The sequence below is a fragment of the Rhipicephalus microplus genome, chromosome 6 (assembly GCF_043290135.1).
Source record: "Rhipicephalus microplus isolate Deutch F79 chromosome 6, USDA_Rmic, whole genome shotgun sequence".
NCBI classification, from domain to species: Eukaryota; Metazoa; Arthropoda; class Arachnida; order Ixodida; family Ixodidae; genus Rhipicephalus; species Rhipicephalus microplus.
Window position 1 is genome coordinate 99,768,469 of NC_134705.1, and position 13,628 is coordinate 99,782,096.

General features: G+C 46.3%; 1 protein-coding gene across 1 annotated transcript in view; it reads left to right on the plus strand.

The window, feature by feature from the left end:
* The window catches only part of LOC142764839 (uncharacterized), a 140,490-nt gene that overhangs the window by 67,680 nt on the left and 59,182 nt on the right, over positions 1–13,628 (plus strand). The window contains exon 4 of the mRNA XM_075865373.1: positions 13,350–13,466. Within this exon, the coding sequence (XP_075721488.1) occupies positions 13,350–13,466 (117 nt within the window). The remainder of the gene's footprint in view (positions 1–13,349; positions 13,467–13,628) is intronic.

The window sequence follows — 13,628 nt, forward strand, 5'->3', positions numbered from 1 at the left end:
GGAGCAGCATTGGCGGCTCAGCTTAGCCGCGGATCCAGGATTGAAATGCCCCAGGATTATGCTGTTATTTTGCCCCCTCTGCCGAATGGGTACGTGGTTCAGAACACCGTTTTTCTGCATGCGGATGTAAAAGGAAGACCTTATCACGCGGAAGACTTTCGCGAGCCACTTTTTCGACGTGTTCAGCCCACCGAGGTTCTTACGCTCGGCACATATCAAATAAACCACGTGTGGGCGGTGACGTGCAGAAGCACTGACGGTGTAAAGAAACTTTTAACTGATCCGCAACTGGCTGTGAAAGGCCTCAAATAGATGGTAATTGACCCAAGCCACCGCGACGTCCGTCTGAAGCTGCATTGATTGCTCTACCACGTACGAGAAGAGGACGTACGAAATGTACTGACCCCCTCAGGTACGGTGCTCGACATAGGAATGGATAAGTGGCGAATGGACGGCTACACCCAGCAAAATACCATGACGAGAACCGTGACGCTCCGACTAAAGGCTAACGTTACGCTGGACGATATACCTCACAAGTTACGAGTTGGAGGAGAGCTCGCACTTATCGTGGCAACCGGAAAAGCGCCGCGGTGTTTGTGATGCCAGCACATTGGCCACATTAGGAGGGACTGTCGAGTCCCGCGGAGCGACACTTGCGAGCGTTTTGGACACGCCTCTGGAAACTGCACGCAGATGTATGCGGCAGCTACAATGAACACCGGGAGCATGGATAAATGCGAGCTCACTATAGATGAGGCCGAAGCAAAAGAATCGGTTAAATCAAAAACGGCTTGTGAAGGGAAAACACCTAGTGCAGCAGGCATGACGCGATTGCAGAAAAAACCGCTAAGGTCAACTGACAGAGGGGGAGTGCAACCTATCGCGGATGCATCAGCGAAAGGACAGGTGACTTCTGCAGAAAAACATTCAGTACAGGAGGTGTGGTGGATGTGAAACAAACAGAAAAAGTTTGCAACATATCCACGGAGTGAATGATGGAGAGTGGGGCGAAGCATTCGTGCGCCCATGCGTCCGTCTGTGTGACCGTCCATGCGTCTGTTCGTGCGCCCATCCCTGCGTTCGTTCATGCATCCGCCCCTGCGTCCGTTCATGTGTCCATCCATGCATCTGTCTGTGTGTCCGTTCGTCCACCTATTCCACACTCCAAGTCCCACCATCTCGCATCTTTTTATCATATATTCCCCATATAGAAGCACCGCCATTCAGTGGACATTCCAAGGACTAAACGAGAGGTGGCACACGCACACATACTTACGGCTTGCGCTTCGGCTTTACTTCCCACCTTCAACCACCTTGAGTTCATGGTATATACTAGTTCACTGTATTCATGGCACCGCGGCCAAATGCTCGCTAAACTTTTCTAAAACCAAGGAGGTTACGCCCAGCGAGTATAACATAGCATCCTTTTCCTGTCAGATAGTGCTTAACGTACATGCCAGTGGCTGCTAATGTGAAATGAGAGACATGAGGATTCAGCTTTTAATTTCTTACGGCTTGCGCTTCGTATCTGCTTTTCCCCTTCAACCACCTCGAATTCATTCATGGTATATACTAGTTCATTGTATTTATGGCCCTGCGGCTCAACGCTCACTAAACCTTTCTAAAACTAAGGAGGTTACACCCAGCGAGTATAATGTAGCAACCCTTTCTTGTCCGATAGTGCTCAATGTACATGCCAATGGCTGCTAATGGGGATCGCAGCGTGCGCGTTGACTAAAAGCCGAATGCTCTTGTCTCTCATTCTCCAACAGCAGCCATTGGCATGCACATTGAGCATTATTTTTTATTAAAAAAAGCTATTGATGACCTAAGTAGAGACAAGACGTCCGGCCTAGATGGAATCAAGACGGAGTTTTATAAAGTTTATACAGAAGACGTAGCAGTTGCGCTCTACGAAGTTTTCGTAGAAGCATACAAAAAAAAACTGCCACGCTCTTACACGCAGGCATATACTGCCTTGATTCCGAAGACAGATGACAGCAGCAAACTTCAATTTGTAATGTCATATCGACCTATCAGTCTTTTGAACACTGATTATAAAATATTCATGAAGGTTTTAGCCAGGAGAATTAGGAACATCTTTGAAAAGATAGTAGGGACACACCAGACATGCGGCATAAAGGGTCGCAGCATCACAACGAACATACATACAGTAAGAAGTGTACTAGAGATTTGTGGCACATTTGAAGAACGAATATCAATCATGCAGATAGATTTACTGAAAGCTTTTGACCGTGTCTCCCATTAAGTATTGTTCAGTGTGTTGAAACATGTGGAAGTTGGTGGCGTAATTTTTGATGGTTTGAAGATGGCATATTCACAGTGTGTAACGCAGTTAATAGTCAATAAGCAGCTCAGTGAAGAAATCGAAAAACTTCCGCCATATCCACGAAGTGAATGATGATGAGTGGGCGAAGCTCCGGAGGTAAACCTGGTAAACCATGAATCCTCTGTACATTTTGCCCACTCGATTTTATTACATCGCTCCCCCTAGCGTACGTCGCCGCACTAAATCGAACGATTGCCTTCAACCAATGACACGCGCCATATGTGACATCATTCCTATTTTATAAGATCTCGAGTCTTTCATCAACTACAAGTACCGCTTTCTAGTTTATAACATCTTGCATCCTTTCATCATCAGCTACAAGTACCACCATCTAGTAAACACTACAAGAAATAAACGAGAGGTGGCTACATACAGGAGACGGTACCGCCATCTAGTGAACACTGCAAGAAATAAACTAGAGGTGGCTACATACAGGGGACGGTACCGCCATCTAGTGAACACTGCAAGAACTAAAGTAGAGGTGGCTACATACAGGCTACAGGGGACGCACAGCCCACGCCCTAAGGAGCTTCGCCCCTAATAAGTTCTATCAGACAGGGATGCCCGGCCTCAGCATTGTTATTCGCCATCTACCTAGAACCCTTTTGCTTATCAATCATTCAAAAATCAAGTGTGCATGGCTATCGGTTACAGAACACAGAGATAAAAAACTTGCATATACTGAAGATATGGCAGTACTCTGCCAAAAGAGACAGAGTACATGTGAAGTCGTTTACATGGCAAATAAATTTTGTGACATGAAGGGCAGTGTAGTTACCTGGCATAAAACAACCGGCTTTTCGTAGGGTGATCGGGATGTGAGGCACACGGTAAACCTTAACGTAAAATGAGAAAGAAAACAACTGAAGTACCTCGGTGTACCCTCAGACAGCTATCGCGACAACGCGAATAACTGGAAAGGTGAAGCAAAAACTCTCAGCCAAAAACACATGGGGTGGTCAGGATCTGTCTATATTCGCACGTGTGACTGTATGCAACATGTTTTTGATATCCAAAAGCTCGTATGTCATGCAAGTTATTTGTATGTCACACGTCAATGTACAAAAGCTTCACAGGATTTTCGCTGTATTTGTGTGGAAATCCCCGTGGGAACGTACAAGCCGGTCTAATTTATTCTAGTCCGTTAGCAATGGCGGAGTCGCTTTATGTCATTTATTTATTAGACAAGTTGTCTCTTGGTTTATTTTTCTTCACGTTCAAAGAAACAAATTTCTACAAACAATGATAAAAGTAAGGCTGTCATCATGCATCCCAGATTTTGTTGTGTGTGCAAACAGCGATATGTGCCGATATGTGACTGGTTTTTTGAGAGAACTTATACGGTATTTTGAGTTTTTGAAAGTGCGTTTTTCGCTGGAATATCTTGCCACTGTTAAGCGAAAAAATCTGTACAGGGATCTGCATGATGTCTTGTTCCCAACACCTTTGTACAGATCTTCGATGTTCATTGGAGGACCCGGAGAGGACGTTTTGAAAAGGGTCAAAAGGATGAAAGTAAAAGCAGGGGCAAAAACTTTCTTTTTTAAATTGCATTCCGGGACTCTCCCCGTAAAGCAATGAGTAGCGGACAAGGGAATAGATGTACCATGGACAACCAATTGTTTACTTTGTAAAACACCTGAGACAATAGACCATGTGTTTATTCACTGCTGGTACGCTGTCATTCATTGAGACATCCTTCAAAGAACGTTGAAAAACGATCTCCCCATTACAAGCCATGGCATTCGTTTTCTCTGTGTGGATAATGAGGACGGCATACCATACGACGTCGTTATGTTAATAACCCTTCACAACATCTGGCAGACCACAATGGCTTACAGACATCTTGACCAGAACATACGTCCTGTCCGGGAGAACTTCATTGCAGATATGCGGTATATTACTGAGGTGTATAAACAACAAGAAGGACCTCCCAGCTGGCTAACAATGTTAGAGGAATTGTGCAACCTCAAAAAAATTTTGATGTGAGCACTTCGGATCAAATATTGGTCCAAGTGTATTTTATCGTTCATGTTTCTGTGTGAAAACTTGTAAAGAAACACAGGTAATCAAGAAAAAAAAGCTGCGGTGGTCTAGTGGCTAAGGTACTCGGCTGCTGACACGCAGGTCGTGAGATCAAATCCTGGCGGCGGCGGCTGCATTTCTGATGGAGGCGGAAATGTTGTAGGCCCGTGTGCTCAGATTTGGGTGCACGTTAAAGAACCCCAGGTGGTCAAAATTTCCGGAGCCCTCCACTACGGTCTCTCTCATATTCATATGATGGTTTTGGGACGTTAAACCCCACATATCAATTAGAGTGGTCTGCCAGTGCTTTACCGCTGAATTCACAATTTCTATAGGTTATCGTTTTAGGCACGTTATTTTTGTTCGACGGCCTAACTCCCTATTTATTACTTTTCAAACTGCACCCGGCTGCTTCCTGTTAAATCTGAATACACCCAATGAATGTATTCTATTTTCACGTGTCTTGGTACTTTATTCAGTCTATGTTTTTCAGCTTTGAATTCTTTATTTTTAATTTCTGATCTGGAGTGTAGGAACGCAGGATGAAGACGGTTCGCATTTTTCATCATTATAATGCGCTCCCTCATAATCCACGCTTTTTATCTTTTTGTACTTCATGACTTGTTTTAATAGTAATTGCGCATTGTAGATGCGTACAGAAGCTTCTGAAAACTCGTTATATGCTTCATTGACGTTTGTTTTTTCTAGCTTGGGGTAGGGCATGGATGTGCGTTCACGTAAATTTTCCGAGTGTTATCTTTGCCAATCTTCTTGTTAGAAAGACGCCCTTTCTTTGCTTTGTTAAGTACAACATCACGCTTGGTCCGGAACTTGAACTGCACATTGATGTTCAATTTTTCCGAGTTCCGAGTTCCGTGCCAAGCACGGACCAGACAACGGTGACAGGGTGACACGGCTGCACTTGATCGTAGGCTTGATGACGACATAGTCCGAGATTCCGCTACATGATCACTTTTAATCGCTGTTTGATTAACTTCCGAGTCAAACACTTGACCCGTACCGGCCCTGATTACGACGCAGTGCCCGTGACAATCCGAGATACACACAGTGATCAAGTTTGACTACATGCACTAGGTCGAGCCACACGCACTTTTACAGCAACAAGCTGGAGGTGGTAGCTTGTTGCTGTCCCACACGCACGCATGCACGCACGCACACAACGCACATGCACATACAATATGTGTTTGACACAATCCGCGTCGAAACACAGATTCATTGATTGATATGTGGGTTTAATGTCCCAAAACCACCATATGATTATGAGAGACGCCGTAGTGGAGGGCTCCGGAAATTTCGACCACCTGGGGTTGTTTAACGAGCACCCAAATCCGAGCACACGGGTTTACGCTATATATATATTGCAACGAGCAAGGTTGCGTAAAAACACAGGTTATTATTCCAGAAACGTTAGCCGCAACAAGCTGGTACAGGCAGGAACCCGGCAAGCACGAGCCACACACGGACGTCAACGTCTTCTTTCACGCTGGCACAAGCTGGCGCCACTATGCTTCGGTACAATTACTCCCCGCGCAGAAAGGAGCCAACCTGGCGACCTAGGGAAAGGACACGACAAGGGGGTCATAGCACGGTTTGAGGCGTGATACGTGTACTGTTTCACGCCCACGGCAGCGTTGGTCCGAGGGTGGATCAATGGGCTCAACTTCATAGTTGACAGGAGATGTTTGCCGCACCACACGGTAGGGGCCATGGTATTTCGACGAAAGCTTCGGGGAAAGACCGGGAGGGGTAGACGGGACCCAGAGCCAAACCAGCATTCCTGGGTTATAGTGTACAGTAGACGCAGAGGAATCGTGGTCAGTTTTCTGGCGCCATTGGTCTTGTGCGGTAAATGAGCGAGCGAGTTGACGACACTCTTCGGCATAAGCAGCTGCTTCGGAAACAGGCGTCGCTTCGGAAACATCAGGCCTGTAAGGGAGAATGGTGTCCATGGAGCATGATGGCTCACGTCCGTACAGAAGGAAGAAAGGAGAAAAGCCAGTGGTTGTTTGTGGCGCAGAGTTGTACGCGTACGTGACAAAAGGGAGCACTTGGTCCCAATTAGTGTGGTCGTCAGAGGCGTACATGGCAAGCATATCTCCAAGGGTACGGTTAAAGCGTTCTGTGATGCCATTGGTTTGGGGATGGTATGCCGAGGATTTCCTATGGACAGTGCGACATGCCTTGAGTAGCTCGTCGACGGCGTTCGAGAGAAACACGCGTCCACGGTCACTGAGTAATTCACGAGGTGCACCGTGTCGCAAAATGAGATGGTGAAGAAGAAAGGACGCAACGTCTTTCGCAGTGGTAGCAGGCAGCGCAGATGTTTCAGCGTAGCGTGTTAAATGATCCACGGCGACGATAATCCACCGGTTGCCTCGAAGAGAGTTGGGTAGAGGACCATAAATATCAATTCCGACGCGGTCGAATGGTCTCGCTGGGCAGGTTAAGGGTTGCAAAGGGCCAGCAGTGCTGTGAGAAGGCGTCTTGCGTCGTTGACACGTGGTGCATGACCGAACGTACTGGCGAACGTGCCGATACATGCCGCGCTAGTAGTATCTTAGACGAAGGCGAGAGTAAGTCTTAAATACTCCAGCGTGGCCACACTGGGGGTCATCGTGAAAGGCAGCGCAGATGTCCGAACGCAAATGACGAGGGATGACAAGGAGCCACCTACGGCCATCCGTCACGTAATTGCGGCGATACAACAAGCCTTCACGGACAGCAAAGTGTCTTGCTTGACGAGAGAGGGAGCGTGAAGTCGTTTCTGACGAACTGTGAGAGAGGACGCCGAGCAAAGAATTGATCCAGGGATCCTTGCGCTGTTCGGATGGCATGTCAGTGATGCTCAACGATGACGAATCGCAAATGGCAGTTGATAAGCAGGCAAGGTCAGGAGGCAGTGGAGAACGGGATAGTGCATCGGCGTCTGAATCTCTGCGTCCTGAGCGATAAACAACACGGATATCGTATTCCTGAAGGCGTAAAGCCCAACGAGCGAGGCGGCCAGTAGGATCTTTCATGGACGCTAACCAGCATAAGGCATGGTGATCTGTGACAACATCAAACTGGCGTCCGTAAAGGTAGGTGCGAAATTTTCCTATAGCCCAAATGATAGCCAAGCACTCCTTTTCCTTGACGGAATAGTTGGACTCTGCCTTCGTTAGTGTACGGCTGGCATAGGCGACAACGTACTCGTCGCAGCCATCCTTGCGTTGAGCGAGAATGGCACCGAGGCCGACACCGCTTGCATCCGTGTGAATTTCAGTGGGTGCATTGGGATCGAAATGGCGGAGAACTGGCGGAGAGATGAGTAGCCGGCGTAGCGCCGTGAATGCCTCATCGCAGTGGGAATTCCAGCCAGAGAGGTCCGTGCTACGGGAGAGAAGCTGAGTCAGAGGGGCAATTATAGAGGCAAAATTGCGAATGAAACGCCGAAAATAGGAACACAAGCCTATGAAACTACGAAGCTCCTTTAGGGTAGTAGGCTTGGGGTACTCGGCAACGGCACGCAGTTTGGCAGGATCTGGCGATATTCCTTCTTTTGAAACGACGTGGCCGAGAATTGTGAGTTTGCGGGCGCCAAAACGACATTTCTTGAAGTTAAGTTGCAACCCGGCTGCCGTAAGGCACTGGAGAACTTGTTCCAGACGGGAAAGATGAGTTTCGAAATTCGCCGAGAATACAACTATGTCGTCTAAATAGCAAAGACAGATGTGCCATTTAAGTCCCCTGAGGACACTGTCCATCATTCTTTCAAAAGTCGCAGGCGCATTGCAAAGACCGAAGGGCATTACATTAAATTCATATAAGCCGTCAGGGGTCACAAACGCCGTTTTTGGACGGTCTGGTTCAGCCATTGGTACTTGCCAATATCCAGAGCACAGATCCAGTGAAGAGAAAAACTCCGCACCTTGAAGGCAATCCAAGGCGTCATCAATGCGTGGCAGGGGATAAACATCCTTGCGTGTGATGTTGTTTAGTCGACGATAATCCACGCAAAACCTCATGGAGCCATCCTTTTTTCGCACGAGGACCACTGGCAAAGCCCAAGGACTGTGTGAGTGCTGAATAACACCACGTTGCAGCATCTCGTCGACGTGTTGAGTGATGACGTCACGCTCGGCCTGCAAGACGCGGTAGGGGCGCTGACGAAGTGGAGTATGATGACTGGTGTCGATATGGTGAGCGACAACTGACGTGCGTCCCAAGGGAGGTTGTCCGTGGTCGAAGGAGGCGCGGAAACGGTCAAGTAGTTGAATGAGCTGATTGCGCTGGTCTTGCGTAAGGCCGGTGTCTACGCTGCGCAACAGAACGTCTTCGTGAGGTAGTGAGAGCGTGGTGCCAGCTGTGACAGCATCCACGGACATCGGTGTCGTATCAGAACGGGCATCGAAAGGAAAGATGTCATCATAAGTGTCAAGACTCCCAATGCATTCGCCATGCAATAAGGTAGCGGGACAAGGGAACGGATTGCACACGTACACGGCACTGGAGCCATCGGCAAGTGTTATGACGGCAAACGGGACGACAAGGTTCCGGCGACGAGCGCATTCTTGTGACGGCATAAATAGGGCAGTTGAATCGGAAACGGAGTTGCACAAAAGAGATACCGCGGTGACCGAAAAAGCAGAAATGACGACGTCAGCGGCGACGATCACCTTTTTGGGTGAGCGAGGGAGATCTATGAATGTCGTGCTGAATGGAAACAAAACGAGTTGAGCACGAGCGCAGTCGACAACCGCATGATTAGCGGAAAGAAAGTTCCACCCCAGGATGATTTCATGAGACGCATGCGGAAGGACGACAAATTCAACGATGTAAAGCACTCCTTGAATCACAACACGAGCAGTGCATGTGGCAGAAGGTTGGACGTGTTGCGAACTCGCCGTGCGTAAAGAAATTTCAACCAGTGGAGTCGTCACTTTGTTCAGTTTGCGGCATAACACTTCACTGATTATACAAATAGCGGCACCTGTGTCGACAAGAGCAGTTGTGGCGAAACCGTCCACAAACACGGCAATCTCGTTAGGGGGCGATAGATGAGGCCTTGGAAATTTCGTCGGTGGCGCAGCTCTTGCCTCAGGAACTGCGACTGTTAGTTTTCCTCCTGGGCGTGGTTGGAACGGCGAAGCATGGGGGAAGGAGACCGAAGACGGGGTGAAGGAGATCGACGTCGGCTGAAGTCTGGTCGACGTGAGCGGGGGTCATGCGAATCAGGTGTCACATGCGATTCTGATGGCCGAGGTATGTTGCCGGAATGCTGCACATCATTAAAATAGAATCCACGGCGACGACAGTAGCGCGCGACATGTCCTGGAATACCACAGTTGTAGCAGATGGGCCGGTTATCCGGAGTACGCCAAGAGTTGACAGGTGCTCGAGGTGGTGGAATGGGCCGATTTACCGGATAAACTGAAACTGGTGACCTGTAGTAGTTGGTGGCTGGACTGTATGAAGGGAGCGGCGGTTGGGCAGAAGGTCGGCGGACGGCTTCTGCATAAGTCAGCGGTGCAGCCACTGATATTGGGGATGTGGGCGAAGGGAGAGCCTCGGCAACTTGCGTCTGAATAGCACGGCGAAGTGAGTGGTCCAGTGTTGTGGGGGTCTCGTTGATGGTGGCGACAAGAGAGAGCTGTCGAGCAACTTCCTCCCGGATGTACTGTTGAATTTGAGGCATTAACACGCTGTAGTCGGGGCCACTGCTTTTGCACTCCAAGGCCGAAATATCGGCTGTCTGCGTATTAGCGCGACGTGTAGAAACTCGTTGCTTGCGCAGCTCATCGAAACTTTGACATAACTGAATCAAGGCCGTGACGGTCTGTGGGTCTTTGGCCACAAGCATATGAAAAGCGTCGTCATCAATGCCTTTCATTATGTTCTTTATTCTGTCAGCCTCCTTCATCCTGGCATCAACTCGCCTACAGAGGCTGATCACATCCTCAATGTAGCTTGTGAAGCTCTCACCATTTCGCTGAAATCGTCCCCGCAGTCCCAGTTCAGCGCGAAGCTTACGCATGGCTGGACGACCGAAAAACGAGGTGACGACCTCTTTGAAAACCGACCAGGTGGGAATGTCGGCTTGGTGGTTGGTGAACCATAGGTTGGCCAAATCCGTCAAGTAGAAGATGACGTGAATCAGCTTCGCAGGGTCATCCCACTTGTTAATCGCGCTGGCATGCTCGTACTCTGCCAGCCAGTCCTCGACATCTTGATCTTCAGTGCCGTTGTATACTGGTGGGTCACGCAGACGAAGTACACCAGAACACATGACGGGTGGCAGCGTGGAAGAGCCTTGTGGGGGATCGACGCGCTCGGTCATCGTGGACTGAGATGGTAGCTTACGGCTGCGGAGCTCCAGGACGTTACCCAGCACGTTTCCACCAAATGCAACGAGCAAGGTTGCGTAAAAACACAGGTTATTATTCCAGAAACGTTAGCCGCAACAAGCTGGTACAGGCAGGAACCCGGCAAGCACGAGCCACACACGGACGTCAACGTGTTCTTTCACGCTGGCACAAGCTGGCGCCACTATGCTTCGGTACAATATATATATATATATATATAGAAAAGAAGTGTATAGCTAAAGGCTTCGTTTTTCCGTGTTTTGACACAATATCAATGAGATCTAACAGACAATGATGCCAAGGAATGTATAGGGGAAGTTATTAGAACAAATGTAATGTAAATATAAGGAAAAAAAGTGGGTACAAAATAATCTGCCGTGAGCAAGAACTGAACCATTAGAATATATATATATATATATATATATATATATATATATATATATATATATATATATATATATATATATATATATATATATATATATATTGGGGGCCCCCAACACGTGTCTGTTTAATATTTAATGTCACATATATGACAGTGGCACACAAATCAACATGCGAAACAGCACGATGTGATAATGACAGGATTATATCATGAAATGATAATATATGGTGAAGTCTGCGCAGGAAAAAAGAGCGTTTTTCACAATCACGGAAAGGATCAACATGATAACATGGGTGATTATGTACAGCAAATGCATTTAACAACATTGCCTTAAAACAACTCGATGAACTAACAAGAAACATAGGTAAACAACCAGCAACAATGCGCTAAAAGAACTAACAAAAAACAGGTGTAAAGCAACAAGAACAGCAATATAAAGAAAACATAGGTGAATTATGTGGCAATGGTGATTTGAAAAGAAAAAAAAACCTTAGGTAAAAGTGAAATATATGGCATTCATGAGAATGAAATATAACATAATTGTAGGTAACAGGCTGAAAACTGATGAAAGCGGCAGAGATGTGATATGGAAGTTAGCCATGTCCGCGACATAGTGATACCGTTGCTTAACGTGCGCCCAGGAACGTCAACATTTCTGCGCTTTCGTTAATGCCGAATGAAAATGCTTTGAACTTGTAGATGAAAAATGATCTGCGCGCTTCCAGTTCGCGGTGACATTTAAAACCAGATTTTAATATGGTTGCTGTTAGGTCATCGAGTGAATGTTCTGTCGCATTCAGGTGCTTAGATAAGGGCAGGTTAGGAAAAGTTGTGACATGCGCCTTGTGATTATTAAATTATCACAGCCTGAATGGTGTCGCTGTCTGGCCTAGGTACTGAAGCTTACAGACTGAGCACTCAAGTAGGTAGACACAGTTACTTGTATCGCAATCGTATTCACCTTTAATTTTATTTCTGAGATTAGGCACCGATCTTTGGGCTGAAATAGAGGTGATCATATGTACGCGCACCATGCAGCGTGGTGCAGCACAAAGATGGCAACCTGAATAGACAGGTGGAGTTAGTACAGATGATGTCAGCATAGTGTCAAGGTGCTCGGATATATATATATATATATATATATATATATATATATATATATATATATATATATATATATATATATATATATATATATATATATATATATATATATATACGTGAAACATTTGGCGCGATGGTGCATACTCGACGGAAATTTCGGGCGAAAGAACTTGCCGCGTTTTTTTTTTGCGCGCCTAATGTTCGTGTCTATAAGAGAGGGTTTCTTAGGCTTCATGAGCACACTTTACTATTATATACTAATAGAGAAAGTTCAAATGAGATTTGAGAAAGGCTGTGTCAAGTTGATCCACCAAATATACATAAAATAGGCGTACTCCCAAGCTTTTGTAGTATTATCTGTGACGCTATCCAGTGATTCAATCATGTAAACGTGGTGTGCCTACGTATCGTGTAGAGAAGCAGCACGAGTACTTTAAAAGTGGCATAGCGAGATGTTCTTGGGAACACTGTGTCTTGCATATTGATCGAATGCCAAGTGCGGAAGAGTTACTGGATACCGCTTTCTTGGGTAGGGTGCATCCACTGCCGAACAGCTATACTACGTTGTTCCCCATAACGCAAGACCACTGGGAATAAAGCAACTTCTTATGTTAATTGCGCTGCAAGTAATGCAGTCTTTTACATAGAGCATCAATATTGACTATAAAATACAGCGTCGCAGTAATTATGAGGCATGTTTCATCGGTGACCAAACCTCATTATGACCTAGATGAGTGAAGCTGAAATTAAAAGGCGAAGTAAGAAGGTGCTTTTGCTTGCACCATGATGACGTATATGAGATAAAGGTTAGAAATGTTACTAGGAATTTAACCCCTTTTTCATCTCTTAAACGACGGTTGGTGGAATGGGACACGGATTCCTCACCTGTTCTCCCGCCTCACCAGAAGGAACTTTTAATAATATTTATTCATTCTCTAATTCTGAAAAGCAGGAGAGAGCTATCTTTTCTCGTAGAACAATAATTGCTTTAACATTGTATTGGTGAAAAAAAGTTTAAAACAAAGAAGCTGAATTATACAATTTCTAAACGATAAAACAAGGGAAGTAATATTTTTAAGTGCGTTAAGAATGAATAACATTGTTTGCGAATCGCACACAGGTCAAAATATCCATCCACCTTGGAATACTCTAGAGGCAATAGCATATGAGAGCAGTGACGGGAAATGCGCTATATTTAACGTGAAATACCTGGAAAATGGAAGACGTGTTCGAACAGGTAAGTTGTGACTCACACAAATACCTATACCTTCTTATAGGAAAAGTGGAATTTTTTCTACAATTTTAGCTGGTACAGACATTCTTGGACTTGGCTGAGCCATTATACGATGTTTATAGGAAAGAAAGAGTATTATTGCGTATTCCATTACCTTACATAGAA